General features: G+C 40.2%; 2 protein-coding genes across 5 annotated transcripts in view; both read right to left on the bottom strand.

Moving 5' to 3' along the window:
• CCDC168 (coiled-coil domain containing 168) overlaps window positions 1-15,819 on the bottom strand; it is a 30,929-nt gene extending 15,110 nt beyond the window's left edge. Inside the window, exons 1-5 of the mRNA XM_057707181.1 lie at window positions 15,586-15,819; window positions 15,433-15,463; window positions 15,302-15,335; window positions 2,985-7,346; window positions 535-2,393 (exon numbers count right to left, since the gene is read on the bottom strand). Of these exons, the coding sequence (XP_057563164.1) occupies window positions 535-2,393; window positions 2,985-7,346; window positions 15,302-15,335; window positions 15,433-15,463; window positions 15,586-15,819 (6,520 nt within the window). The remainder of the gene's footprint in view (window positions 1-534; window positions 2,394-2,984; window positions 7,347-15,301; window positions 15,336-15,432; window positions 15,464-15,585) is intronic.
• Window positions 15,820-20,390: 4,571 nt separating this feature from the next.
• Window positions 20,391-27,261, bottom strand: TEX30 (testis expressed 30). Of its 4 annotated transcripts, none has more exons than XM_057707977.1 (6): window positions 27,149-27,261; window positions 23,914-23,987; window positions 23,198-23,428; window positions 22,361-22,412; window positions 21,645-21,850; window positions 20,391-20,858 (listed from the first exon to the last, which is right to left on the bottom strand). In XM_057707977.1, exons 2-6 carry the CDS (start codon window positions 23,926-23,928, stop codon window positions 20,685-20,687), a joined length of 678 nt encoding a protein of 225 aa, XP_057563960.1. In that variant the 5' UTR covers window positions 23,929-23,987; window positions 27,149-27,261; the 3' UTR covers window positions 20,391-20,684. The 4 variants fall into 4 exon arrangements, with proteins under 4 accessions (XP_057563960.1, XP_057563959.1, XP_057563962.1 ...); XM_057707976.1 differs by lacking the exon at window positions 27,149-27,261 and adding an exon at window positions 25,851-26,579; XM_057707979.1 differs by lacking the exon at window positions 23,914-23,987 and having other exon boundaries at window positions 27,149-27,230.

The following is a 27,261-nucleotide window of genomic DNA, read 5'->3' as shown; positions in this document are numbered from 1 at the left end:
ACTTAGGGATTAGTGCTGCATTTCTCAGCCCTTTAATTTCAGGTGAAGCTGGCATGGAGATACCAAAAGACTGTAGGGTTCTCACTTGTAAAGCCTTTTGTAATCCTATCTTTCCCTCTGGGATAGAACTAGCAAGTTCCTCCGTAGGGCCTCTCTCAGATAGGATGTCACTTGGTGCTTTAACAATTAAAGATTCACTAAGTGATTTCCTTGTCATTGGAGATAAAATCTTTGCCCTCTGTATTTTTGTTCTTTTTGGTAGCTTCTCAAATGGAAGTGAATTCAAAATAGAGCAAGACACAGAATGTAATACACTTTGTGTGAAAAGTGTGTGTTGCTGCAGCTCCTGAGCTATGGTAAGTGATTCTGGGATTTTTTTCCTGGCTGAGTACTTCTGTTCTAGATCTGATTTCACAAAGCAAGGTTCCTTCATGTTATGAGTGTGGAAAGTGAGGTGTTGGGAATTCCACGGGCCTGCTTCTCCACCATGGTCTTTGACTTCTTTCCTCACGTTTGAGGCCCTGCCCCTCTTACCCCTGGAATTGGGATACCGGGCTCTCTCTCCATCCGGCCACTGCCCTTGGAGTTGCAGCTCATGACTGAACCCCGTCTTCCACGGCATGTCTGTCTCTCCTTTGCTTCTGTTATGCACTATCATGTCCAGAGAAACCAGCCCAGGGGAGGAAATGCCATTCAGGGTGACGGCTGCCACAGATTGACCTTGTTTCTTTGTGGTTTTGAATTTGCATTCGAATTGCCTACTATGGCTTGGTGCACTGCGTTTTGTGATGTTAAATGTCTTGGAAACTGGTGTCTTCTTTGCCTTCAAAGTTACACATTTGGGACTCATTTTATTTCTCTTGTCTCTAAGTTTTGAGTTGTTTCTGTTTCTTTCCGACACAGGTAAAGCAAGTGTGGATAAATCCAAAACCTCCGGAATTGCTGCTGGTAACTCTTGGGCTACTCCTTTCCGTCCCTCTGCAGTAAGATCTTCCAGTACCCCAGAGTATTTTATTTGAAATACAAAGTCAACAAGCTGTGATTTCAGAGTTTTGGGAGGTAGGGTTTTTAGACGACCATTCCCAGGGATATTAAATATCTGTGAAATCGGTGCCTTCCTTGCCTTCAACATAACACATTTGGGACTCATTTTACTTCTTAAGGCTCTACATATACACGTCTTTCTCTGCCTTTTAGATTCAGATAGATCAGGTGTGGAGGCATCCAAAAACTCCAGGACAGCTGCTTGTAGATCTTCTCTCAACTCTGCCTTTCCCTCTTTACCACAATCGTATAGTCCCCCTGTATGGCTCGCATCACTTGGGACAGGACAGTTCATTTTATTGCTTAAGACTAGACCAGTTGGTGATTCCTTTGACTTTAGAAGGGGAAGGGCTGAGCTCTCTGACCACACTGTGACATCCTGTGTCTGCTGGCTTCTCTCTGGCCCCTCTGCCTGCGTTGGACCTGGAGGCGGCGTTTGTTGTGGGATGTCTTGTTCTATAACAAACAGCATTTTCCCGCGTCCTTTGTTTGCCGTCTTATGAAGGTCAAGCTCATTCCTCTGGCCTGAACAGAATATGAAATGTTGGCTGTGCTGTGGAATTATTTTTAATAACATCTCCTGGTCACTTTCTTTTCCCTCTTCATCTTGAAGATCAGCATCTTCGGTGTCATCTGGAGTCACAGTACCTTCATGTGGTGATGCCTCTGGCTTTACTTGTTTAGAACTGAATCTTTTTTCTCCTAACGTGTTTTTTTCCCTTTCTCTCTTGCTATACCTATTAACGGCAGGTATGGCAGTCGTGAGGGAGTACCTGTTGTCTGCCATTTTTTTACCTGGATCTACCTCTTTCATTTTGGGTGTTAAGTTATATCTCAGTTCTTTTCTGTGATAAGGGCTAGCACCACCTTTGATATTGAGCATGTGTGAAATTGATGGTTTCTCTGCTTTTAAAATTCCACATCTGGGATTCATTAAAGTTTTCATGTCTGAATATTGTTTGAAGTTTCTCTTGCTTTTGGATATAGATAAAGCAGTCATGCAGAAATCTGAAGTCACTGTCTCTTTCCTTTCAATACCACCAGCTGGCTCCTTCCAATGGTTTACATCACATGGAACACCACATTCTCTTGCAGAAAACATTTGTTCGTCAATCTTGGCTTCTCCTGACACTGGAGGTGAAAACCTTGCATAGCTCTCTAGCTTTCTAAGTTGCATCTGATCCAGTGCAGAGTATGAAGCAGAGCTCAAAACAGTCTGTGCAAAATGTGTTTGTGGCTGTACCCGAATATTTATACTTCCTGGTTGTTTCAGTTCCTCATCTGACTTGACAAGGTCATGATCCTTCTTCTGATACATATTGAATATGAAGCCCTGTCTGTTCTCTGGAGTTGGTAAATCTTCCTGTTCCCCTGTCTCCTCCCCATCTTTCACACTGTTACATAAACTACTCATATGGATGGAATCTGGGCAACATACTTTTCTTCCATTTGGCGATTTCCCTTGCACTTGCTGCATATCACTCAGTCTTCTTAGCCTTTGCGTATCTGTCTCTATATTTAATCCAACACTCATTTTGATGTTGGGCAAAGTAGGCACCTTGAAGTGAGTGATATCCAAAGATGCATCTGCTCTATTTTTACTTTGCTGTGGATTCTTCGTCTTTGTTTTTAAGCTGCATTGCCGTGCCCCGCTCTGCCTGCCATTAAGCATATGCAAAATTGATGGCTTTTCCTCTCTTGTAGTTCTGTATCTATGACTCACTGTTTTTTGCTTCCTTGCTATTTTTAACATGTTTTTCTTTCTTTTAGATTTAGAAACAAAGGGGTTAACAGAATCAGAAGACTGCAGGAAGGTCACTTGCAAATTTTCTGGTAACTCTGAATTTTTTCCCACAAAATAAGAATCTAGTTCCCTTTTAAGGTTTCCACCAGATGGTAAGCCACACTCCGTCGCAGTGTTCAAAAGTTTATCAAGTGATGAGTTCCCTGCCTCGGGAGGTGGAATCTCCAGGCCTGTAGGGGCTGTTCCGTCATCTTCTGGTTTGGTGGTCTTCTGGAATCCCTTAGCTTCTCGAGGACCCATCTGGAGGCCAGTCTGCAAAGCAGTTTGTGTAAAGCATGTTTGGTGCTGTATACCTTGCTCCTGTGTTAAACGGTCCAGTGCTGGGTCTGGTTTGGCAAGGTGGGTCTCTTTCCCTTGACATCCATCCATCCAGAGGTACTGGGTAGGCTGCGGAGCTGTTATTTGTAAAGTTTTTTGCTCCTCTTCCTCTCCATCTTGTACTTTTTCTTCTCTGTCATAGAATGCACTACGCTTGTCAAAGAAATCAACATACTGTGGTCTCCCCTCACCTGCTGGTACCTGGAGATTTACCTGAGCATGGTAGAAACTGTGTGTCTCTCCTTGTAACCTGCTATGCACAGGAGAGTAAAGGGTGTTTAGAAATTCATATAGCAGTCCGTTAGCTTGGTTGATCTTTTCAAACTTGGCCTTAAAGTCAGATTTCAGTTTCTTTCTATGACCTGTGATATTACATATTTGTGAAATTGATGGCTTTGATGCCTTCATATGTACAGACTTGGACTTCACTCTACATTCTAGGTGTGAGAATCTTACTCTATTTTTCTTTACTTCTTTAGGATGAGATAAAACAGGCATGTGGCAATTAAAAGTCTCTGGGGAAATTGCTGGTAAATCTTTGGGTAATTCCGCCTTTGTTTCTGTAAAAGAATAACCCATTTCCCCTGTATCACTTCCATAACCTGGAACAGCACTTTCTCTTGTTTGGTTTAAAGGGTCTTCAATCAGCGATTTTTCTGATGCTGGAGGAGGCATCTTGGAATCTGCTGTGCATCTTAAATCTGCTGGCGTGGTCCGGCTTTTCTTCATATTCTCAACATGAAATGGCTCCATTATGGCTGAGTAAAAAGACTCCATCATGACTTCTGCGGATATGATTGGTTGTTGCATTTCTTTCTCTGTTTTAAGCTCTTTCTCTGTACATGCATCCAATCTGAGGTTCCAGCCATCCTCAAGGACTGCTTCTGGTGAAGCTTCTTGGTCCCCTCTCACTTCATCTTGCAGTTTAGCTGCTTCTAGTGTGTTTCCGGAGTCACTTCCTTTACTAATGGTATCTGAAAACTCTTCTTCTCTTTCAACTTCTGCTATCTCTTGTTTCAGCTTAGTACAACCTTGATTCCCTGCATTGAATCTGCTGTGTGTTCTAATATGAGGCAAAATAGACACGTGAGGGTCAATAACATTCAGAAGCATATCTGTCACAGTTTTATCTTGCAGGATTTGTTTAATCATGATTTTGAAATCACCTCTCAATCTTCTTCTACGATGTACTGGTGACTTCCTTACTTTCATAATTACTCTTTTGAGACCGAGTACATTTTGGGTTCCTGGTAATTTTTTTCTGATTTTCTGCTTTTTCACATTTGATAAAGGGATTGTATACCTATGGAAAGACCCCAGGGCAACTTCAGGTAAAATTCTTTTTAAGTCTTCCTTTTCTTCTGCAATCTGACCACCCAGGGGCTTTCCAGGGCTTCCACCCAATGGGACACCATGACCTGTGGTTTCAGTTAAAATTTTGCCAACTGGCAAGCTCTCTGACACTATCAGAGGATGCGTTGGATCTGCAGTTTCGCTGCCTGTAGGTCTGTCTGTGCTTTGCTTCACCTTCTCAACTTGAAATGGATCCACTGTGGGGAGGGGACTAGTCCCCACAACCGTTTCTATAGAAAGAGCTTGTGGTTGTACCTCTAGCTCTTTATCTTGAGTTGTTCTACTTTCTGAGCTGCTCTGTCCTATTTCAACTTTGACATACTTGGGCTTCTGCTTTAGTTTTAGGCTGAACCTGAAACCTGGTGTCAGCTGTGGAACTGCTTCTCGCAGAGCCTGTTGTTCTTCCTCTCTGTCATGTTCTTGTGGTTTTTTAAATATACATCTCTTCTTAATGTATTCTGCACTCCATGGTTTCTTGTCATCTGGTAATTCGTCTGGCTTTACCGCTGAATGACTAAGCCCTATTCCTGATGTATCTGTCTTGGTTTTTAATCCACTCTTCATTTCCATAAGAGGTGGTTCAGAAAGGGCAGTGTGAGTGACATCGTGAAATGCATCAGATGTTCTTTCATCTCGCCTATTTTTTATGCTGCTTCTAGTGTTGCATTCGAGTTTCTCACTTCCACTTAGGTCACCATCGTCTATAACATCAACTATTAATGGTTTCTTTTTCTTCTCAATTACACCTTCTGGACTCTCTTGAATTTCTACACTTGCTGATTGTTCACTGCTTGTATGCTTTTTGGTTCCTAGTGAAATGAACAAGTTGACATCTGCAGGCTCTAGAACAATTTCAAGAAAATCTTCTTTTTTCTGGGTATTTCCCTTTGGAAAGCACCTTTGCATGTCTGATGTACTAGTTGGTAACTTTTCTCCTCTTGAAAGTGGAAGATGTGACTTCTCTGTACTTTTTAGGTCCTCCCATGTTTTCATTCTTCTGTCCGACTCCATTTTGGGAGAGGAAACAAGTCTCTGCAAAGGTTCTGATATAGCTTCTTCTAAAGGTGTGTCATGCTTTGCAATATGCAGGTCAAATGTTTTTTCACTATTTGGGGCACAAAACTCTGAAATATCCATTTCCTTTGCTTGTATAATTGGCTCTTTAAGAGACTCTTTACTCTTCCAGTTTGTGTCTATTAATGAAGAACATGGTGCTTTTCGTTGATAAGTATTGACCATGAAAGACTCTTCTAGCTGAGGTGGAATTTTTGGTGAAATGTTTTCTAGTTCTTTATTGTCTCTGCCAAGCTGCTTTTTGTTTTTAGTACTCCCTGAGGTTCCCCTTTTCTCAACAGACTCTGTGTAGTTGAGTTTCTCTGCATATAGTGACTTATTTTGCTTCAGCAGAAAATGTCTACATCCTGTTAAACCTGGCATTGATTTCACTAGTCTTTTCCTGGAATACTTCCTAATAGAAGGAGGAACAAGCTTGAAAACATAAATAAGACGCAACGCTATACCTGATATACCTTTTCTTTGATGTAATTCTTTCTTCTTAGTTTTACACTTGTGTCTTAACTTGCTATGTTCTGAAGTGTGACAGACTGTGATTTGAAATACCCGTGAAGTTGGGGTTTTGTTTGATTTTTGAGATGGAACTTTGAGACTCAATTTACTTTTAGTGTGTATTGTTTTTCTTCTGTTTTTCTGCCTGGTCATAGTAGGTGGAAGAGGCACTGAGCCGTATGCAGGATACTGGTTTAATTTTGAGCTAGCAATTTGTTTCTGGCCCTTTGTCCTTATACTCTTGTGTTGTGGCATCACTTTAGCAACTGAATTTGGGCTCAGAGTGAAAGCTAGATGTCCGGCATTATTCAAAACAGTATTTTGCCCTGGGACTGAATTCTTAACCTTGTTTGAATCTTCAAACCAAAAAGAATATTGGGCCTCATCGGAGTGTTTTGCATCAGACTCTAGGTCCTTGATAGAATCTTGAGTCTCAACAAAATGTGGGACTTGGACCAAATGCTGGCTCCTGTCCACATCTTGGGTCTGGAAGGGGTCTTGTGTCCTGCTGGAAAGTGGTTTCCTCATCAAATCTTGAGGCAGAGCAAAGTCTCTGGCCTCGATATCAGGCTGGCTAGTGATTGCTTCCTGGTTGTTAGCAAATCTGGGGGCTTGACTAGTAAATTGGGCTTCAGAAAAACCTTGATTCTGAATATCATTTTGTCCTGGAGAAGAATCTTGTGCTTCAGCAGAAATGTCCATTCTAACAAAATGTTGATTCTGAATCAAGGGCTCTTGAGATCTTGAGTACAGATGGGCCGTTTTACTCTCTAATGTAGCTTTGGATTTTAAAGGAATTTGATTTCTCACACTTTCTTCCAGAAGTCTGACTTGGTCTCTAGAAAGAAATAAATGGGCTGGAGGACACGGTGCCACATCTAGATCTTCGCTTTCTGTAATGATTCTAGAAGTTCTTGAAAAGTTAAAGTCAGAAGAAAACATCACATTTTTATTTTGTTTGGTTTTCATTATGGAAAATAATTTCTTTGATGAAAACTGTATTGTTTTGTGTTCAACTTCAGGACAGCCTCTGTGCTTTAGAAAAACTTCCTGTACTTCTGATTGAAACAGTGACACAGACGAGCTAGTCCCATCTGAAGATGTCATATGACTTTCACTGAAGTGACTTACTCGATATTTACTTTCACTGGTACTTTCCCATGTTGGTTCATCTGGCGATGGAGCTCTGTCTCCAAAGTTACCTTCATTTCCTTCAGATGTAAGTGATGAAGTCACTGTTCTTTCTGAAAAGTCATCAACTCTGAAATAGAAGAAAACAGTGTGTAAATGAACGGTCACTGAGGACTTATTTCCTACCAGAACTCTCTTCTAGATTTAAGGAAACCCAATATAGTATATGAAAACATAGCTCAATATAAATTGGAAAGTCATTACCCACATTACAAAATAATTCATTACCTAGTTCCATTCATTTAATAGATCAATCCACTGACAAAGTGAAGTAAATTATTTTCATATCTAGGAGAATGAGGGATTTTCCTCAAAAACCTGTGCTAACGTCTACTTTTGACTGTTTATTTTGACAAAGTTACAGGTGAAGATTATATCCTTTTATAAGGTATATCAGTTTGTTTCTGTTCTCTGTATGAAAGTTTTGACAAAAATAAAAATATCCTCATGGAAATTTAAGAGGTACATCAGAACAATGTCCAATACCATAAACTATAGCTTTCTATAAATAAGTCCAGATTATTTTAACAGCTGTTTGGTTTTTTGTTTATCAGTTTTTATTGGAGTATGGTTGCTACTTTTGTTTTTTTGTTTGTCAGTTTTTACTGGAGTATGGTTGTGTGAGCCTCTATTGCACAACAGAATGAGTCAACCATACACATACAGATATCCCCTCCCTTTTGGACTCCCTCCCATTTAGGTCACCGCAGTGCGTTAGGTAGAGTTCCCTGTGCTGTACAGTATGTTCCCATCAGCTGTCTATTTTATACATAGTATCAATAATGTGTATGTGTCAATCCCAGTCTCCCAGTTCCTCCCACCCAACCCCTTTCCCCCTTGGTATCCATACATTTGTTCTCTATGTTTGTGTCTCTATTTCTGCTTTGCAAATAAGATCATCTATACCATTTTTCAAGATTCCTCATATATGCGTCATTATATATTTGCTTTTCTCTTTCTGACTTATTTCACTCTGTGTGACACTCTCTAGGTCCACCGACAGCTATTTGTTTTTGATCAAGAGAAAAGCCTACATTTTAGGGTAATGCTTCTCAACATAATTTGGGGTTGAAATATTATCATGGAAGTGGACTCTCCAACATCCCTTCTACCTCAAACGATTAGGCTTGGTCTAACCATGCTCAGACCGAGAGACATCAGGATTACTTGGGAAATGATCAGAAATGCAAAATCTCAGGCTCCACCCTATACCCAATGAATCAGGCATCTGGGGATGGGGCCCAGAAATCTGTTTTAACAAGCTCTCCAGGTGATTCTGATGTACCTTAAGTTTTGTTTAATGGTAAGGCAGCCTCAAATTATAAACTGGAACTCATATAAGCTAAGTCAGAAATTCTGGTAGCTGTTTTTTGTTTTTTTTTTAATTTATTTAATTTATTTATTGGCTGTGCTGGGTCTTCGTTGCTGCACACGGGCTTTCTCTAGTTGCTGACAACTGGGGCTACTCTTCATTGTGGTGCGCAGGCTCCTTATTGTAGTGGCTTCTCTTGTTGTGGAGCATGGGCCCTAGGCGCATGGGCTTCAATAGTTGTGGCTCACGGGCTCTAGAGCACAGGCTCAATAGTTGTGGCGCATGGGCTTAGCTGCTCTGTGGCATGTGGACTCTTCCCAGAGCAGGGCTCAAATCCGGGTCCCCTGCATTGGGCAGGCGGATTCTTAACCACTGCACCACCTAGGAAGTCCTCTGGTAGCTGTTTGTTCAGGGAACACAAATTATCTTGTACTTTACTGGAAGAATGACCCTACTTATTAATAACCCTTCATCATAAACAAAGCCATGAGGATAATATATAAAATCATCAAAATATACCCCATCACAAAAATTATTTTTTCTAAATGTTTACTTATACAGGAAAATCTCATTGATTTGGATTCTGCTAATTAGAATTTGAAGTATTTTAGGCTAGACTATTGATTACCTTTTTTTCATAGAGAACACAAAAGTATTAGGTGAATATTTAAAATATGTTAAATACTTTTCCAACTTCTCTCAACTGTTAAGAGAATTTATTAACATCTAATATACAGGCTAGGTACACATCTTTGTTACGAACTGTGACGGTTAATTTTATGTGTCGACTTGACTAGGCTGAGGGATGCTCAGAAAGCCGGTAAGACACTCTTTCTGAGTGTGAGGATGTTTTAGGAAGAGATTAGTATTTAAATCAGCAGACTGAGTAAAGAAGATATGCCCTCACCAACTGGGTGGACCCAATCCATTAAGGGCCTGAATAGAACAGAAAGACGGAGGAAGAGCAAACTCTCCCTCTCTCTTCTTGGAGCTGGGACGTCCATCTTCTCCTGCCCTCAGACATCAGAGCTCCTGGTTCTTGGGTCTTTGGACTCTGAGACTTACACTAGTGCTGCACACCTCCTCCCCCCAGGACTTCTGCCTTGGACTGAATTATATCACTTGCTTTCTTCGTTCTCCAGCTTTTGGAGGGCACATCATGGGACTTCTTAGCTTCCATAACCACATGAGCCAATTCCAATAAATCTCCTTTTGTATCTGTCTGTTTGTCTGCCTATCTATCTGTCTGTCTTTATTCCACTGGATCTATTTCTCTGGAGAACCCTGACTAATACACCTACCCAGTATCATGTCACCTTTAGTAACACCATTTGTCCTTGCTACTAGAGCAAAATTTGGGGTTGGAGTAAGATCATGGATGTGGACTCTTCAAAATTAATTCTATCCCAAATGATCAGGCTAAATCTAACATGGTAATTAGATTAGGAATGGGAACAAATCCTAGCATGGGACAAAGAGTTTTAACAACTTCTGGGAAAAGTTGCCTTGTTTCTAAGAAAGACACAGAAAGAAATGGCCTCTTACTGCTTCTGGACATTGCTGGTCTGATTTTGAAACTCCTGTGACCATCTTTATGTCTACCTCAAGGTAAAATCAACACCAGGACAGACAGAGGGAGAGATACAGGACCTTGATGAAGTTGTTGAGCCACTGTATCAACGAATTTTAAAGCAAATTCTACCTCAGGATTTCCTATTATACGATATCACGAATTCTCTTAGTATGCCAGTTTGAATCATGGTTTTCTGTTACTTGAGAATTAAAATATCCTAACTGATACAGGCAGGATGCATAAGCATTCTGGGGAATCCAGGGGACCCTAATAAGTTATAGCAAGGTCCAGACATAATCAGGATAAAATTTCATCAGGACGGGAGTATTACTCACTTAGGAAAGTAAACAGTGAAACTATAAGACACAAACAGAATTAACTTTTTGCACATTTCAGGGAAAATATAGAGGAAAGCTGAAATGAAAGACCAACATTTTAACAATTTAATATTATAATTTTAAAGCTAACAAACAATGCTAGATGATTTTCATATACTGAACCAACCTTGCATTCTTGGAGATAATCCCACTTGGTCAGAGTGTATAGCCCTTTTAATATGCTGCTGAACTTGGTTTGCTAGTATTTTATTGAGGGGTCTACATCTATATTCATAGGATATTGGTCTGATACCTAACTTGTATACCTTGTATACCTATTTGTCTTTCCTGCTCTACGTACTCTCCACTTGGAGAGCTTCCAGACTACATATTCTCCTGGGTTTCCTTATAACTCACTGGTAGCTCTTCATCAGTCTTCTTTGCTGGTTCCTCCTCTTCTTCCTGACCTCTCTGAAGTGCCCCAGGGCTCAGCCCCTGCTCCTCTTACCTTCTCACAGTCCCTTTGTAATCTCACCCTCTCTGTGGCTTTTACTACTGCCAATGTGCCAGGAACGCCCAAACCCACTGTCTCTACCAGACAGCTCTCCCAGACTACTTATTATCTCTATTGGATGCCCAATCATCTCAGCTTCAACAGTTGCAAAACAAAATTCCTCATCTCCCCATCAAAACCTGCTCCACCCCCAGCTTTCGTCATCTCGTTTGATGACAACTGCACCTTTCTTACTTGCTCAGGTAAAAAACCTGGAGTTGTCTTTGCCTCCCTTGTCTCACATCCATACCCCACTGATTCTACTTTTCTACGTATATCCTGAAACTAATCACTTGTCAGCACCTCCACTGCTACCACCCTGGTTTAAGTTACCTTTATGTCTCACTTGGATCACTTTCAATAGTCTGACGTCCGCTTAGACCCTTGACCCAAGATAGTCTACTCTCAACACAGCAGGCAGAATATCTCTTAAAAATATAAGACAGAACATATCATTTTCCTGCATAAAATTACAATGATCCCCTGTTGTTACTCAGAGTAAAAGCCACTGTCCTTAACATGGCCTGCAAGGCCCAACCATAATCTGGTCACCTATTCTCTAACCTCTCCAATACTCTCTTACCACATCTGTTTGGTTAACTCCCCATCCTTCAAGGCTTTAGTTAAATCCCATCATGTATATTGCACCTATCTCTCCTCTCCTGCTTCTGGCACCCTGATTCTTCTCACCCTATACTATCTTTTGTTTTACCATATCACACATAATTACCACCACCACACATATAATTCATTTATCATGTTGTCATTTATTATCAGACTCCCCCGTGTAAAATGTAAGGTAGGAAGCGTCGTCTGTTTTGTTCACCGCTATTTCTCAAGGGCCTGCAGCACGTTGTCGGCCCTCAGTAATATTTGCTGAATGGCCAGTTTCACCTCTAGGTTTCTGATTGCTAACGCTTGTCCACAACAAGCTGATCCAGACATACAACCCAACCCTTTCTTCAAGTTCAATGAAGAGGGAAGAATACACATACACAAACCACCCGCACCATGTGGCTGACTTTAACGGAAAGCTGGAGGCAGGTACAGAAGGGAGTTAACTACAGCAGTACAAACAACTTCCACTTAACCACTAGGCATGCCTCTCTATTTTTTAAATGTCCTTTGGCCTCGCCACACCAGGGAATCTCAACTGGCCTTTGAAAATTTAAAAAGAGCTCCCCATACTCCTAGGAAAAGACCGACAGCTCTATAGCCATGGCAACAAGTAAGTACTAGAAGTGGTTGTAAATCAATTAAATCAATCAGTGGTGTAGAGTCATAGTATAATCCTATAGTCATAGTAACATACAAACACCAAATCTGCCTTTAAACAGTTTTATCTATCAATGATAACTGGCTTAGGAAATACACTTCTGAAAGCAACCAGTCAGTGACTTTGAAAATCTTTGAAAATCACATAATTGATGGCAGATTTTCCCAGGAACACACTTCGAAGGCTGAGGTCAACCCTGAAACAAACCATTGCCCAAAACCCAGCAGTTTTTGGGAAATGTAAGATCAGTGGTTTGCTTTGCTCACGGAGACTATGCCTGGCCAGCATCTTTGTTTGATTCAGTCCTGAGCCTCACACCATTTCCCCTGCTCTTCCTTCCTCTCTGCCCACCCCTCCACCTTTCTCTTCTCTCTCATTTCATAAGCAAGACAAAACCCACTCAGTCTCTGATGCAGTGCAACTTTAACCATTTTTATGCTTGAGCTTCTACCAACATTCAAGCCCTTTTATTTCAAAATAATTTAAAATGCTCTCCCAAATATAATTCTACCCCAAAGAGGAATTCTGGTGCCAGGGTAAAATATTTTTGCTTTGTTACACATCATTTTAACTAATCTTCATGACATTCCTAAGAGGTAATTCTTCTGCTGTTTTTTAAATTAATTAATTAAATTATTTATTTATTGGCTGTGCTGGGTCTTTGTTGCTGCATGTGGGCTTTCTCTAGTTGTGGCAAGCGGGGTCTACTCTTCCTTGCGGTGAATGAGCTTCTCAGTGTGGTGGCTTCTCTTGTTGTGGAGCACAGGCTCTAGGCGTGCAGGCTTCAGTAGTTGTGGCATGCAGCCTCAGTAGTTGTGGCTCTTGGGCTCTAGAGCACCAGCTTAGTAGCTGTGGTGCACGGGCTTAGTTGCTCTGCAGCATGTGGGATCTTCCTGGACCACAGATTGAACCCCTGTCCCCTGCATTAGCAGGCAGATTCTTAACCACTGTGCCACCAGGGAAGCCCATAACTGCTATTTTGAAAGTACGGAAATGGAATGAGTTGAAGTCATTTGCCCAAGGCCATGCCATCATTCACAGGCAGAACTATGACATAAACCTAGACCTTTTTAATTCAAAATTTGTGTTTCTTCACTGCAGTGTGCTGTCACTGTGGGAGCCAGATCTCTTTCCTAATGCTTTTCCCTCAACACCAACCCCCCAATCTCTTCTTCGCAATTACTTTTTCCTAATGCCTATTAAAAGGATCAAATTCCACCTAAGCAGGAATAGAATAGTGGCACAGAGGGATGGGGAAACTCTCAGATCATCTTGACCCTGATGCTAAAAATCCTCTTCTCCCCACTTCTCGTGGCTTCCTCTCTTGTCTACCAATCCTCTGGTGTTTAATTATATGTGAACTTTCAATTCCAGTGCACACCTAACCCCTGCACACCTCAAATGCCAACTCCTGGTCTGTCCAATTGACTTTTGGATGACCGTTTATGGTGAATTCCTCTCTGAGGTGTCCTAGTTTTCCCTGGCATTCCTGTTCCCTGCCCACCCTGACCGGGATTCCACCTCCCCGTACTTCCAGATACTGTTAGTGCCTCCCTGGACACCCACTTTATAACTAGAGTTGCTAGTACTCAATATAAAAATAGAGCAGCCAGGTTAAATGAATAAAGCTCCTAGTGATCCAGCTGAAGCACAAAACTGTGTCACTCCTACACTTAGCCACCTTCAGGGGTTACTCACTATCTACAGAATAAACTTCAAGCTTCCTAATGGGGTATAGAAAGTCCTCCATGATCTGACTCCTGGCTATTTCTTCACATTCCTCTCCCTCTACTCCCTGACCTGTGCTTAGCATTCCAGCAGCTCTGAAAACATCACAGTGTATTTGCACATACCCTGTTTCTTATTTCCTTGCCTCTGCTCATGGCTTGTAATGCATTTCTTATCCTCGTAACCCAGTGTCTTTTCCTGACTAATTTTCACGTATCCTTTAAAATTCAGCTCCAGTATAACCTTCTTCATGAAGCCATCCCCAACACCTCTGGCTTAGGTATCTCCTAAGTGTTCTCAGAGTATTCCTTTCACTGTGTTCCTATACTGCAAGCAATCATCCTTTATGCTTCCTCCACAAGAATATAAGCCTCTTGAGAACAGATATTGTCTTTTTTTTTTTCTTTCGATCTCTATTGCAGTATAATAGCTTTACATTGTTGTGCCAGTTTCTGCTGTATAACAAAGTGAATCAGCTGCATTTATATGTATATCCCCATATCCCCTCCCTGTGGAGCCTCCCTCCCACCCTCCCTATCCCACCCCTCTAGGTCATCACCAATCATCGAGTTGATCTCCCTGTGCTATGCAGTTGCTTCCCACTAGCTATCTATTTTACATTTGGTAGTGTATAAACGTCAATACTACTCTCTCACTTTGTCCCAGTCTTATTAGTTGTATCCCAGTAAAAAACCCAATGTCCATTATATAGGGGTGTCTAATGATTGCTGAATGGATTTTGATGAAAACAATTAAGATACTGGTAGCAACAAGAGTAGTGATGTCTGTATTTAATCTCTAGCACTCATGTATCCTTAGGATGCTGATGAATTCTGATGATGTGAACTCGCTTCATGTCACTCTTGTAGCACCTAGCTCAGGGTCTGCTCGGTTCACGGTAGGTGCTAAATGAATATTTTTCAACTGAATTATCAGAACTGGTGATTATTACTTCTTTGTGTGTATTGGAGAGAGAGGTTGGAGTAGGGAAGCAAGCCACGTAACCTCTCTAAGCTTTATTTTCCTCACTTGTAAAAACGGTAATGATACTACCTACCTGAAAGGATAATTTCAATGATATATAAAAAGCCATTAACACAGTTTGGAACAGAGCAACCATTTAAAAAATCAGAGTTAGACTGAATTATGATGTTGAACAGCTGTCATCCTCTAGGCAAATGGGAAAACCCTTTTCTGTAATTCAGGTGTGATTCTGAATAGAACAAAACCAACCTGTTTCATCTAACTTCAAAATACATCACTTACCTTTCTTCTGAAGATGAATGAACTGACCAATTATCTAGAGATAAATGGGAATAAAAAAAGTCAGAGCACCAATAGGAGAAGCTCAGGCTGAATAAATTTTATATTAAAATATGAAATTGTAGGATACTTACCAACTTTCATGATTTTCAGGCAACTGTCTTTCTATTTTAAGGGAGACAACAAAATGTTAGAGTAATCCAAATATCAAAGTTCCGCAATTGTATGTTATTCTCAGCTGTTATTTTGAAAAATCGGGGAGAAGGAAATCCAGCATTTGTTCCTACCTTGAGGGTATCTGAATTATGCTTTTCTGAAGGAGGTGCAGGCTTCTTCTGAAAGGCTGTACAAATCTTTAGGAGTACGATCTCAAAAACAATTCCCAGGAAAATTATAAAGAAGATTGCCATCCAGTTATTTTGAGAAGTCCAGGACTCTAGAAGGTCCCATAATGTCAAAAATGTATCATTTGCCAACCCACCCTGCACCACTTTTTTTAAGAAATAAAATTGCTTTGACATTTTTATGTAATATGTGAAATAGATTGATGTCTTCATCCCAAAGTCCTCAATTCTGCATGCCCCCAAACACAAAAAGGTGGTAAGCCCATCTCATAACCACATGCAACACTGCCAGAAAAAAATGTCCAGTGCTGCCCAGTGCCTTGTCAAGTGCAGCAGTGACTGCTCTTGGTCTAAGGAAAGTGATGTACGTGTCATAGTGGGTATGTAACTGAGCTCATATCAACTCACTGTAGCAATAATGAAAGTTCACTGGTGAGACATGTACGACACTATCAGTAGTTTTTTAATTAAAATTAAAAAAGTAATCCTCCATTAATTTCACACAAAACCCCCCACAATTCTATAAAGAATTCCTTAGCACAGCTGGATTATCACCACCCTGTAATTTTAAAAATGAAGAACAAATTTGAATTAGACATAACCATTTTCTATTACCATCAGAAATAGTGTATTTTATGCTTCTTTGTAGGGTGGCCAAATTTAGCAAAAACAAAAAAAAAATGAATAAAATAAAATAAAACCCACAAAAACTAGGTGTCCCAGTTTAATTTGAATTTCAGATAAATACTAAATAATTTTTTGGTATGTCTCATTGTCATGCTACAGGACAGATAATAACTTGTCTTTTGGGGGTCCTCCCTGATTTTTTCTTAAAATAGAATTCCTCATTTTATATTTCTTTTTGTTTGAGGGGTCTGTCAACAATGTTCCTCTTCAGCAATCTACTGTGATGCTGAAAACCAAAGCTGGATTTTGGAATGGCCTCCTGGTGAATTTCCTCTTTACCCTGTTTCCGGTGATTCCAAGGAGCAGCTCCTTGTGACGCTTGCTGATGTCAGAATTAGGGTGGGGCAGAGCCAGGGCTAAGAACTGCTCACCTTCTCTCAAAGTCTAGAGTCACAAGTATACCGAAAAGTCTGGACTATTAACGAAAATATTAACACTACCTTGGATTTAGAGCACTGTCCCTTTGAAGAGGTAATGAATTAATACTTCCTTTGTCTTTACTTATTCAAGGTGGGTTGAGGAAAGAAGTATAATTCTTTACACCACAGTTAACTGTTCAGGCCTCTTCTGTCACATAACTTTGAGTGCAAAAAAGATTTATCAAGCTCTTACTTTCCTTGAGTATTAGAGATAATGAGATCAGTACCACATCCTAGGAGTTTACAGTCTCCCAGTCTACTGGACCATAGCCTACAGGTATTTGTGATCTTATTTGAGGTTTAACTGTGATCGCGGTGTTTGTCTTTGCAAAGTATAGCTCTCCAGAATGCATGGGAGGCATTCCTTAGTTCTAGAAGAAACTTCAACAATTCCTTTGGATTCTTCTAGGGTAAAGTCCACCCTCCTCTCTGACTCCTCATCCATATACACAATTAGGGTGATTTTATTCCGCTGGGCTTTTCTATATTTAGTGCAGCTAGCAAAATACTCAGTTTCTCTTGCCTGATGGCAGACATTCTCTAATTCATTTAATGTTAACTATCTTAAATGGGATTCGGTGTTTTAACACTACGGAAGTCTCCAGTTTCTTAGATCTTTTAGGGCTTGTTGACACCGAATCCCTAATTAGTATACCACAAATAGCTCTTCTTAAGAACTGAAAAGGAACTTCTGTGTACCACTCCTGCTGATGCTTAAGTCTGCAAGAAGTGTATCCCCCTCCAGGGCTTTGCCATGTTTGTTGCTTAAGTACTTAACTACTAATAAAAGTACAGTTACCTATTTTTCAGCATAGACACTTCTGTCCTTTGCACTAGAAACCTCTTCTTTTGTCAATCTCACGTGAACAGCATAAAAAGTAAATGCTAGGTTTATTTTTAAAGGTCACAAAGACAATAAAAAATAGCAGAGAAAAACTCATTACTAACAGTAATACAGATACCGGAAAAAACACTCAAAAAATTCTATTTAAGTTTTAAAAAATGTTATATCTACCATTGCCACATTCTTTGAACTATTTGGGCATTGTAAACTAGGTTTTTATTCTTTACGTGTAAAGAGAAAGTCCCAATAATAAGTGTGTAAAATAGCAATATAAAACCAAGGCTATTAATATCTTGGTTCAATACAAGTATTTATTGAATAATGAATGCATAAGGCACTGAGCAAGTAACACAAAGTGCTTTATGGATACAAAGATGAATGAAAACCATTCCCTGATCCGAAGGAGTATGTAATTAGTTGTATAGGGCAAATATGTCAATAATCTCTGAAAAGGCAGAGTGTGAATAGCAACAGAGAAGATATTATGTGGCTTCAAAGGAGAGATACTTGGTTGGGGTAATTCAAGAAAAGCTGTGATGTAGGAAAGAGAATTTAAGGGCCTTAAGGGATGAGTAGGATCTGATAGCAGACAAAGACTAACAAAGAAAAAAATTTCAGGAACAGAAGACAGAAAGACCTGTTCCAAAACTTTGTGTAGTCCAGGTTAGCTGGAGTACTGTGTACAAGTTCAGAGTATGGGGGAAAGAAAATAAGGTTAAAATGTTGACAGGGCCCATTGTGGACAGCCTTGAACTAAGGTCTTTAATCTTAAGTCACCTTTGGAGATCCACCAACGGTTTGAGTTAGAAGTATCAAATGGCTTACTGAATCAAGGAGACAATAAAATAGTAAAATGAATTAGGCTACTGTAATTATACAGATGAGAATTGATGAGGGCTTAGCTTGTAAACCAGGCAGTGTAAACAAAGTGGGGATAGAATCAGACTTTGACAGTGAAAACACAGGATTTGGCGACTAAAAGGAAGCAAATGGATTCAGAAGTGGTGTAGAAAAGCTAACGGTGAAGGGGAAAGGATTTAAAGATAATCCCAAAGCTGGTTTGTCAGACAAGGTTTCTCAACTGAGGCATTACTGACATTTTGGACCGGATACTTCTTTGTAACGGCTGGCTGTCCTGTACACTGTAGGATGTTAGCAGAATCTCTTTCTCCTACCTATGAGATGCTAGAAGCACCCCCACCCCAGTCATGACAACCAAAAATGTTGCCAGACATTGTCAAATGTCCCCTAGACGACAAAATCACCCCCGGTTGAGAACCGCTGATCTGGGTGAATGGTTGTGCCAACATTCAGGGCCTACAAGAGGCGGCACTAGGATAGCTCTTTGACCATAACCTCAGACCCCAAGGAGCTGCACCTTTTCCCTGCGAGATGTGTTAATTCTATGCAGAAGAGCAGATAGCACCTTTTCACAAATGTTTATTTTGGCCTTACACATATCACTCTATCTTTCTCTAGCATATGTTCCCTATCCATGGCTAGGTACACAGTTCTCAAATGACAAGCTGTTTCATCAGTCAGGAATAGTAGTTTCTTACAGATAACTCAGGGAAAAAAATCAACTTTAAATGACATTCTATGATATCCCTATATTTGTAAGTAGTATCTTTGAAGGGTCATCCATTTTATGCCTATAGTTTAATTTGCAAACTTTATTATAATTACACAGCTGGCTAGTAACCTTTTAAACCTATTTCTTTGTTGTACTTTTACATTATAGTCTGCTTTATAGTAAGTGTTCCTTTGTATTTTCCTTTTTAGTTTCACTTCTGGTTTACAATATCAGTATTTTCCAATTGATTTACACTTAATAGACCATTATTATATGTCAGCTCTGGTTAAATACTTTTTATGTTTATAATATCTTGATCAGTCTTGTTTTAAAAGTTAAGTAGTTTTTAAAATTAGGGCCTTGTTCAAGAAATTCAGTCAAAAAGTAACTATTATACACTGAGTGACATGGAAATTTTGATTCTGTAGTTGTACATGATTTCATTCTATAACACACACAATTTAGATGCCATTATCTAGGTTTTCGTTCTTTATGCACTATTTAGAAACATTAACAAGTAATTAAAATCCACTGACTTCACCAGGGCAGGAGGAAAGAGGGAGCTCAAAAATCTGCAAGAGTCTCAGGCCACCCTGGTGTCGGAAGGGCCTAACATTGGGGCAGCAGAGAAACCAGAGAATGGAGTTCATTTCCTACTAGAGAAAGCCACTGCTCACTACAAACTTTTATATATATATAAAATCAGCCTCATCACATTTTTGTGTTCTTTATAGGAAATACAGAAATTGTTTTTAATATATAACTCAATACCATCCTAGGCTAGTCCAAGTGATACCTGCACTTCTCAAGGCAAAATTAAGTGCCCTAACTCTGCCCAGATGGAGCACAGATGTTAGTCCCACTATTTACTCCTTATTTCATTCTCCTCTTAATCAGAGAGATTTAGACATTAAGTTCCCCCACTATATTAAACAACTGTTTACTCATAACTGCAAACCTAATGAGGCTTTGCCTGTAACAGGCCTTCAGTAAACATTTAATGAATGAAAGTTATTACTTCATTCTAAAAACAATGTTCAGAGCCTCCATATTTGAAAACGTATCCTCATCTATCCCTTGAGATTTATTAGAAGATTAGGTAAATAGATGTATACATTCTGTAAATCTGACTAAATTTACTAAAGTATTATTTTCCTTTCATAAAGATGACATTGCCCTGCAAAATTAAGAGTACTTCTCAGCTGCACAGCAATTAAGACAAAAGTTCTATTGTAACAAAATTCAATGTTTAATTTTTCAAAACTTAACTATATTAAAGAAAATAAATTATATTTAGACCATTTTCAATATTTGTACATCATCTTTATACAACAGTGCTTTCAAAAGACATTTTGTAAAGGACATTAACTTCACAATTAAAATGTGTTTTAAAAATGGGGGAACATTAAAGTACATTAAATTAACCTGAAATACATCTCACAATGCTGAGATGTATGCTGTTCTTTAACAAATTAACTGTATTTGTAGTCAAAATAACACAGCTTTTAACTACAGACAATTATTTCTTGTCCGTTTCAGTGATTTCCTGGACCCAAAACAAAATCTGTGTATTTATTTCTTTGAAAACATCATTTGTTGACCGTCCTTTCACTGCCATGGAATGATTTGCCTTCTCAATCCAGTGGATTTTACTAGGAGCTTGCATTTTCTGTGCCACTTTCTCCAACAAGTTCTAAAGGGAAAAAAGAAAAGGATACTAGACTAATGCTCTACTGGTGTTTAATAAAGATTTTCTTTCTCCCACCCCACCTATACTGGCATCCACTCACTAAATAGTCAATAAAAGCTACTCCTCAGCTAACTTTTGAGGCAATGGAACATGCAAGCAGTCTATGTTTTTCAGATACAGCAACACCACAGATCAAGCATTCATTACTGATGCTAAAAAGTCATTAAGTAAACTAGAGCCAACAAAATCCTTTTAAAAAGTATTTTTCCCAAGAAAATTATATGCTCTGGGAAATACACTAAAATTTAGTAATATGTACAAGTTACTTTTTCTCAGGAGTCAATTTTATATCAAACTGAAGAATCTGCTTAAATGCTGAAATGATAAACCAAAGTATTCCCAGATTCACAAGATTCAGATATTAATCCTTTATTTTTAAGTAAGAGTTAATCCATTTACCAACTCTACTGGGGGATGAATAGTCAGTATGCTTATATTTTCAGGTTCTCCAAAGAAACGAGGTAACACAAAACTAGCATTAGTAAAATCAGCATCTTTTAAAAAAAATTTTACCTATCTATTTTTGGCCACAGCATGTGGGATCCTAGTTCCCTGACCAGGGATCGAACCTGTGCCCCCTGCACTGGAAGTCTTAACCACTGGACCACCAGGGAAGTCCCTAAAGTCAGTATCTTTTAAAGAGACTGACTGTTGCAGGTAATATCTTATTCCCCAAATCTTTCTTTCATTTTTCTGTCTCATTCACACAAATATCAAGTTATAAGTCACCTTTTCACACATTTCATCTGCTGAGCCTGACACAAACAGTACAGGATCTTTTATACGAAAGAGATCTTCATCTCTAAGTTTATGCTGCTGCTTCGGATGGTGCAGTGGGTAGGAAATACAAATGAGGCCTCGAACAAAATCATCAGCATCATCTGGCTCAGTATGGCACATGACAGAGGCAGCTGCTCTTGAGCCCATTGAACGACCTAAAATCAATTAAAATTAAGTTCGGTTTGAAACACAAACATTCACATAAAGTAGTGGTGATGATAATGTACAAATCAGGTTTCATTTACTGTTCATCCATCATGTTGCTTATCAACAAATACTAACTACAAAAGGTGGCAACTAACAAGCTGCAACATGCAAAGACTTGTGAAGAGCTAAAAACTGATCCTAAATCAACTCTTAAAAAAAAAAAAAATTATTTTTCAAAAGAATACTTAAAAAGGTGAAGACAATCCTTGTGAAGGAATCAGTTGAGAGAGGGTGAATCAGGGATATAAATGAAAGGAGAGATCTTCAGGTTATAATACATAAATGAGGTTTAAATTAGATTTAGATATTAAAGTACCTGATGTTATACCAGGAAGTGACTTAGCAAAACAAAACAAAAAATCCTTAAGTCTCTATCATTAATTTTAATTCTCTATTACCTAGTCCTATATTAATATGAGTAGATTTTAAATCAAGTATTCACAAGTATTGAAACTTACCTCCAAGAAAAACACCTGCAAGTTTGTATTCTCCTGAGGTCTTTAGGTAATTCTAGAAAAATCGACCAAAAAATTATCAATTCTTCTCCTATGAAATATTCCACTGGAAACCAACATATCTTTCTCATCATTACTGAAATGTATGAAAATTTTTGCAAAGACAATTATAAAATTTTAAGGGATTGTTCTTAGAAGAGGTAACCAATTCTTCGCTCTTCTGGTCATGCCTTTACTATCAAATCATACATTGGGTAATCCAGGAAAATATGTGGGGAAAAAAACAATGTCTAAAAAAATTCAAGTACCAAAATATTTTTTAAAGAACACACTGTGGAGGAAAAAAGCACCAGTAAAATCTTCCAACTAATACAAAATTTGATAACACCACTACTAACATCTAATTTAAAGCTCTGAAAAACTTGGCAAGCTTGAAGTAATTTGGATTAAAAGAAATGTCAGATTTGTTTTATCCAGGGATTTTACAGTTTCTACGATAGAAATCATGCTATTTGTACATTCACAGCATACGAGGCAAAATATCTAGAACTATATACCCTAAAGTTACACAATTCCAATAAGAAAATTACATCACAGGTTGATTCCTTGGCAGTATCACGGAAAAACATTTATGATGTGAGCACTCATCCCCACGGAAACAGATGGCAAAAATGAGAACTCTGACCACTACACAGCCTTCATACACTGCTGAGTTCCTAAGAATACTCATTAAAAGATTTTTAAATTAAACCAAATGACTGCTAATAAAACTTGTCTTAAGTTTATTACGAATTTAAAAACAGAATTTTGTCATAAGTAAATATAAAGAAATTTTCTTACCAAAACTGATTTATATGCCTTAATTCTATGTACAATATTAAGGCCTTTACAGGTAAATCTCAGGCAAAAAAACCCATGAGATGCAAGATGGGATGCCAGTGACATCAAATGAGGAAGATTCATATCTCCTGATGCTCCATGTGTAAGAATTATTCCATATGTTAAGCTCTTGTTAGGTACCAAACAAACAGCATCTAGCAATTTATTTCCAAAAGGTATTTTTAATTTAACCTGGAATTCAAGAGAATAAAGGGATCAAAAATTACTTTCTTGCCTATTTAGACAAATGAATAACTATTTACGTTTGTTCTGAGACCCATGATTCAAGTCATAGCCTCCAAATAAAAAGCAATTATATTAATAATAACTAATATTTAAGAAGTACTTATTGTGCGTCAGGTACTAGTATAACTGCTTTATATGCATTAACTCATTTAACCTTCCTAAGAATTCTGAGGCAAGTACTGTTACTATCTCCATTTTAAAGATGAGAAAACTGAGGCACAGTAGGTTACACATATGCCCAAGATTATATATCCACTTGCTAGGATCCAAACTCAGGCAGTCTGCTCCAAAGTCCTTACTCTTAACCACTAATGCTTACTGTCTCTCACAGTACAGGCTGAAAATAAGAAAACTACACTGGAGCCATATGACTGAAAAGAAAAAAGAAAAAGTAACCCTGAAGATGCAGAATGTATGAAAATATGTATTACCTCTGTATGACTCATTTTCACTGCTGAATAACAAACTTAAAGTGCATTACATCTGAGAAGCAAAGGACATCTCCCTGAAAAGAAGATTCTGTTGTGAAAGGTGGGTTGGCAGACATGGATATGACACAAGAACTATGAATGAACACATTCAGTAGCTAAAATAAACACATTTCGAATTACTTCTCTAAGAACTGGTGTCTTTACATGTACATTATTTATTTTCATGCCCATGGTCACTCAGAATTGGTTATAGGGCCAGGTGTGGGGCTGGCAGGTGTTATATAAGATAAAGCCAATGTGATACCTTAACATGGATGCTGTAAGAAAATTCATATCAAAGTAGGATGCTGTATCTTGGCATATATATAAGTATATATACATATACATACACACAAATATTTTTTCCCCTAAGCATCGTTATTCTCAGCCATCTTTAACTTAATTTCACAGCATCTTTCTATTAACCCATTTCCTTCCTCTTTATTGTTCCCAACACTTCCTCCCACCTGCAACGGAAGTAATACATCCACACCCTTTGTCCGGAGACACTGCAGAGCCTCCCAGTAGGCAAGTGTCAATCGCCACACTATTGCCTTTGGGCTTGGCTATGTGACTTGCTTTAACCAACAGAGTATGTTTCAGTGCACCACTTCTGAGCTGAGGCATGGCAAATTTCCAGACGTCCTCTTGAACTCTCCCCTTCAGCCCTGAGAAAAATATGCTCCATGTGTTTTTGCTTTTTAAACCTGGGTTCCAGAATGAAGACACATGGAGCAGATCTGAATCCAAACCTAAGTCTGGAGTCCAGCCTAGTCCAACCAACATCTAAACCACTGAAGAACCATGAAATGTCTACCTGAAGAACCAAAAGCCTGAGATGCTGTCAGCCACTGAGATTTCAGGGTTGTTATGTAGCATTCTTCCTACAGTAAGAGACCTTTTATTGTTCAGGATGTTATCACCATCCGGATCTCCATTATTCATCTTTTTTTTCCATTAACATGCACTAATTTATTCACTGGATAACAATAACATGGTTCAAAGTTAAGAAGGTACAAAAATGTACAGTGAAGTCTCTCCCTCATTCCACTTTTGCCTTACCATCCAGATCCCCTCTCCAAAGGCAACCAATATTCTGCTTTTATATACAGATATTTTATATACATACACACGCACACATATCTCCTTTTCATAAACTGGTGATATATTTTTCTGAGCCCCTCCCCCCATATAAATCTTGGTGATCACTCTCTTTTTTATACAATCAGCTTCTTTCATTTTTTTTTATAGCTACAGAATATTCCAAGGAAAGGTTGTACATAATTTATTCTACCAACCATATTCTACCATAGTATTCTACCATACTATTAATGAAAATTGAGATTGTTTCCAATCTTTGGCTAAAATATTGTAATGAATGGTACTGTCCTTAACATTATTTTCACGTGTGTAGACATATCTATAAGATAAATTCCTGTGTCAAAGGTTGTACTCATTTGCAATTTTTAAAATACATTCCATTTTTGAATAGGTAATATATGCACATGGTACACAATTTTAAAAGAACAAAAATGTGAATAGTTAAGTCTCCTCACATTTTTTCCTCCAATCACAAAGTTCCATTCCCTTCCCACAAGCAATCACTGCGATGAACTTACTGTATCTTTCCCTTTATGCGTATGTGTGTGTAGAATTCGCATATTTGAGCCTGAAGGGTATTAGACTGGCTGCAAAAAGTCCTGGGATTTAAACTGGAGGAGGATGATGGACTTCGGCCTTCACTTGTCCGTTTTCATAAATGTAGCCTCAAAATTGTGCCTGTTTTAAGTTCTCAAGAGAATAGCCTCCAGTCTCCCAATGGGAGAGAAGCAGTATCCCAACAGTGTGAAGTGGGGAAGGAGATCTAGGTATCTGACTACTTCTCACACAGAGTTCACCTGAGGAGTCTTTGAGGCCTCCACATCCATCCTCGGCACCATTCCTTTCACTGCCAGTTCCCAAACTGTCCCGTGCTGCCAGTCGCTGCACATTATGAAGACGGTGTTTCTTATATAAAATGTTCCGCAGTATTCCCTGCCGCTGGTTTAGAATTAAGCTATCTGCTAAGATGCTTTCTGGAGCCCAATATTCTATGGCTATTGTTTCCTTTCCCATTTCCTTCATCTTTGTGGGTTTGTGTCTTTTTGAAAATCCCTTTTAGTGAGATTTCAGGAGGGAGTAAAATTAGACACACGTAACTCAATCCGCTCTCTTAACCCGGAACGCTGTACTCTTCCTCAACAACTTGAGTGTCTGCGGGTTTGGTTTTGTTCTGTTTCTTCCCTTGCAGAAGAAACGCCCCTCCCTTGACCACGGACCGTCAGTCCTTCCCAACCGCGCACACGTGCTGAACCACTTGGCAGACAGTGAAGCGCGATTCCGGGATATAATCCCAACCTGGTCTAGACAATCCCGGATTATAATCCCGGGCTCGGGGGTGGGGTGGGGTGGGGGTGGGGATTCCGACGGGGAAGGGCTGGAGCCAGGCTCGGCTTCAGCGTCTCAGCTGCACAGGCAGCAAACGCCACCAAACTCAGGCAGAGGCTGCGACGGTTGGTCGTGCTGAGCCGTATGCCCACGTCGCGAGCGTTTTCACGAGTGGCTTGTGTGCTCGCGGCTCACGCTCGGGACTCGACAGCGATCGCCCCCGACGCCGCGGGATCCGACGCCCCCGCCCCCGCCCGGGAACCTCCAACTGGGAAAAGGCTGGTGCGTTACCACCGCGTCGAAGCGCCGCGCTGGGAATCGCGGGGCAAAAGCGAACGTTAAGAGTTCAAGTCCTCCGGGGCGTCGATAACTGGCCGCGTCCACCACGGGCGCGACGCAGGCAGAAACTCCGGGCGAAGCTTCCCGGAGTCCGGGACCCAAAGGCGCCCGGGGACGTCCGGTCCTGCCCGCCGGCTCCGGGGCCCGGGCGACCCTCCCGGCTCGCAGGCCGCCGGAGCCGCCCGGCTCTCCCCGCCCGCACCGGCCCCACGCCGCCTCCCGACCGGACAGACAGACGAACGGATGCATGGAGCCCCAGCGGCCGCGGCGCGCGGGACCGAACCAACGCCGAACGCCTCACGGAGCCGCCCAACAGCCCCTGAGGGGCGACGGCCGCGACCCCGAAATGCCTCAGGAGGGGCCGCGGGAAGCCCTCGGAAGCCGTCCCCCAGCTGGCGGCCCCAACCGCCACCGCCACCGCCGCACTTACCGGGGACGGGAAAGCGGCCGGGAGCACCTAACCGTCCTCACTCCCTTCAGGGAGCAAACTACCACACTCGAAGGGACCGCCTCGCCGCACCCGCCAGCGCGTCCTGCTACGGC

Source organism: Hippopotamus amphibius, chromosome 14, assembly GCF_030028045.1.
Source record: "Hippopotamus amphibius kiboko isolate mHipAmp2 chromosome 14, mHipAmp2.hap2, whole genome shotgun sequence".
Lineage (NCBI taxonomy): Eukaryota > Metazoa > Chordata > Mammalia > Artiodactyla > Hippopotamidae > Hippopotamus > Hippopotamus amphibius.
Note: the sequence above shows the minus strand (reverse complement) of the source record. Positions and strands in the feature narration are given on the sequence as shown.

Excerpts from the sequence above, each read along its gene's own strand:
- TEX30 (XM_057707977.1), bottom strand. Across the intron at positions 22,413-23,197 it reads AGGCATATAAATCAGTTTTG|AATTACCTAAAGACCTCAGG; the intron begins GTAAGAAAATTT and ends CGATTTTTCTAG. Across the intron at positions 20,859-21,644 it reads CAGATGAAATGTGTGAAAAG|AACTTGTTGGAGAAAGTGGC; the intron begins GTGACTTATAAC and ends TTTTCCCTTTAG.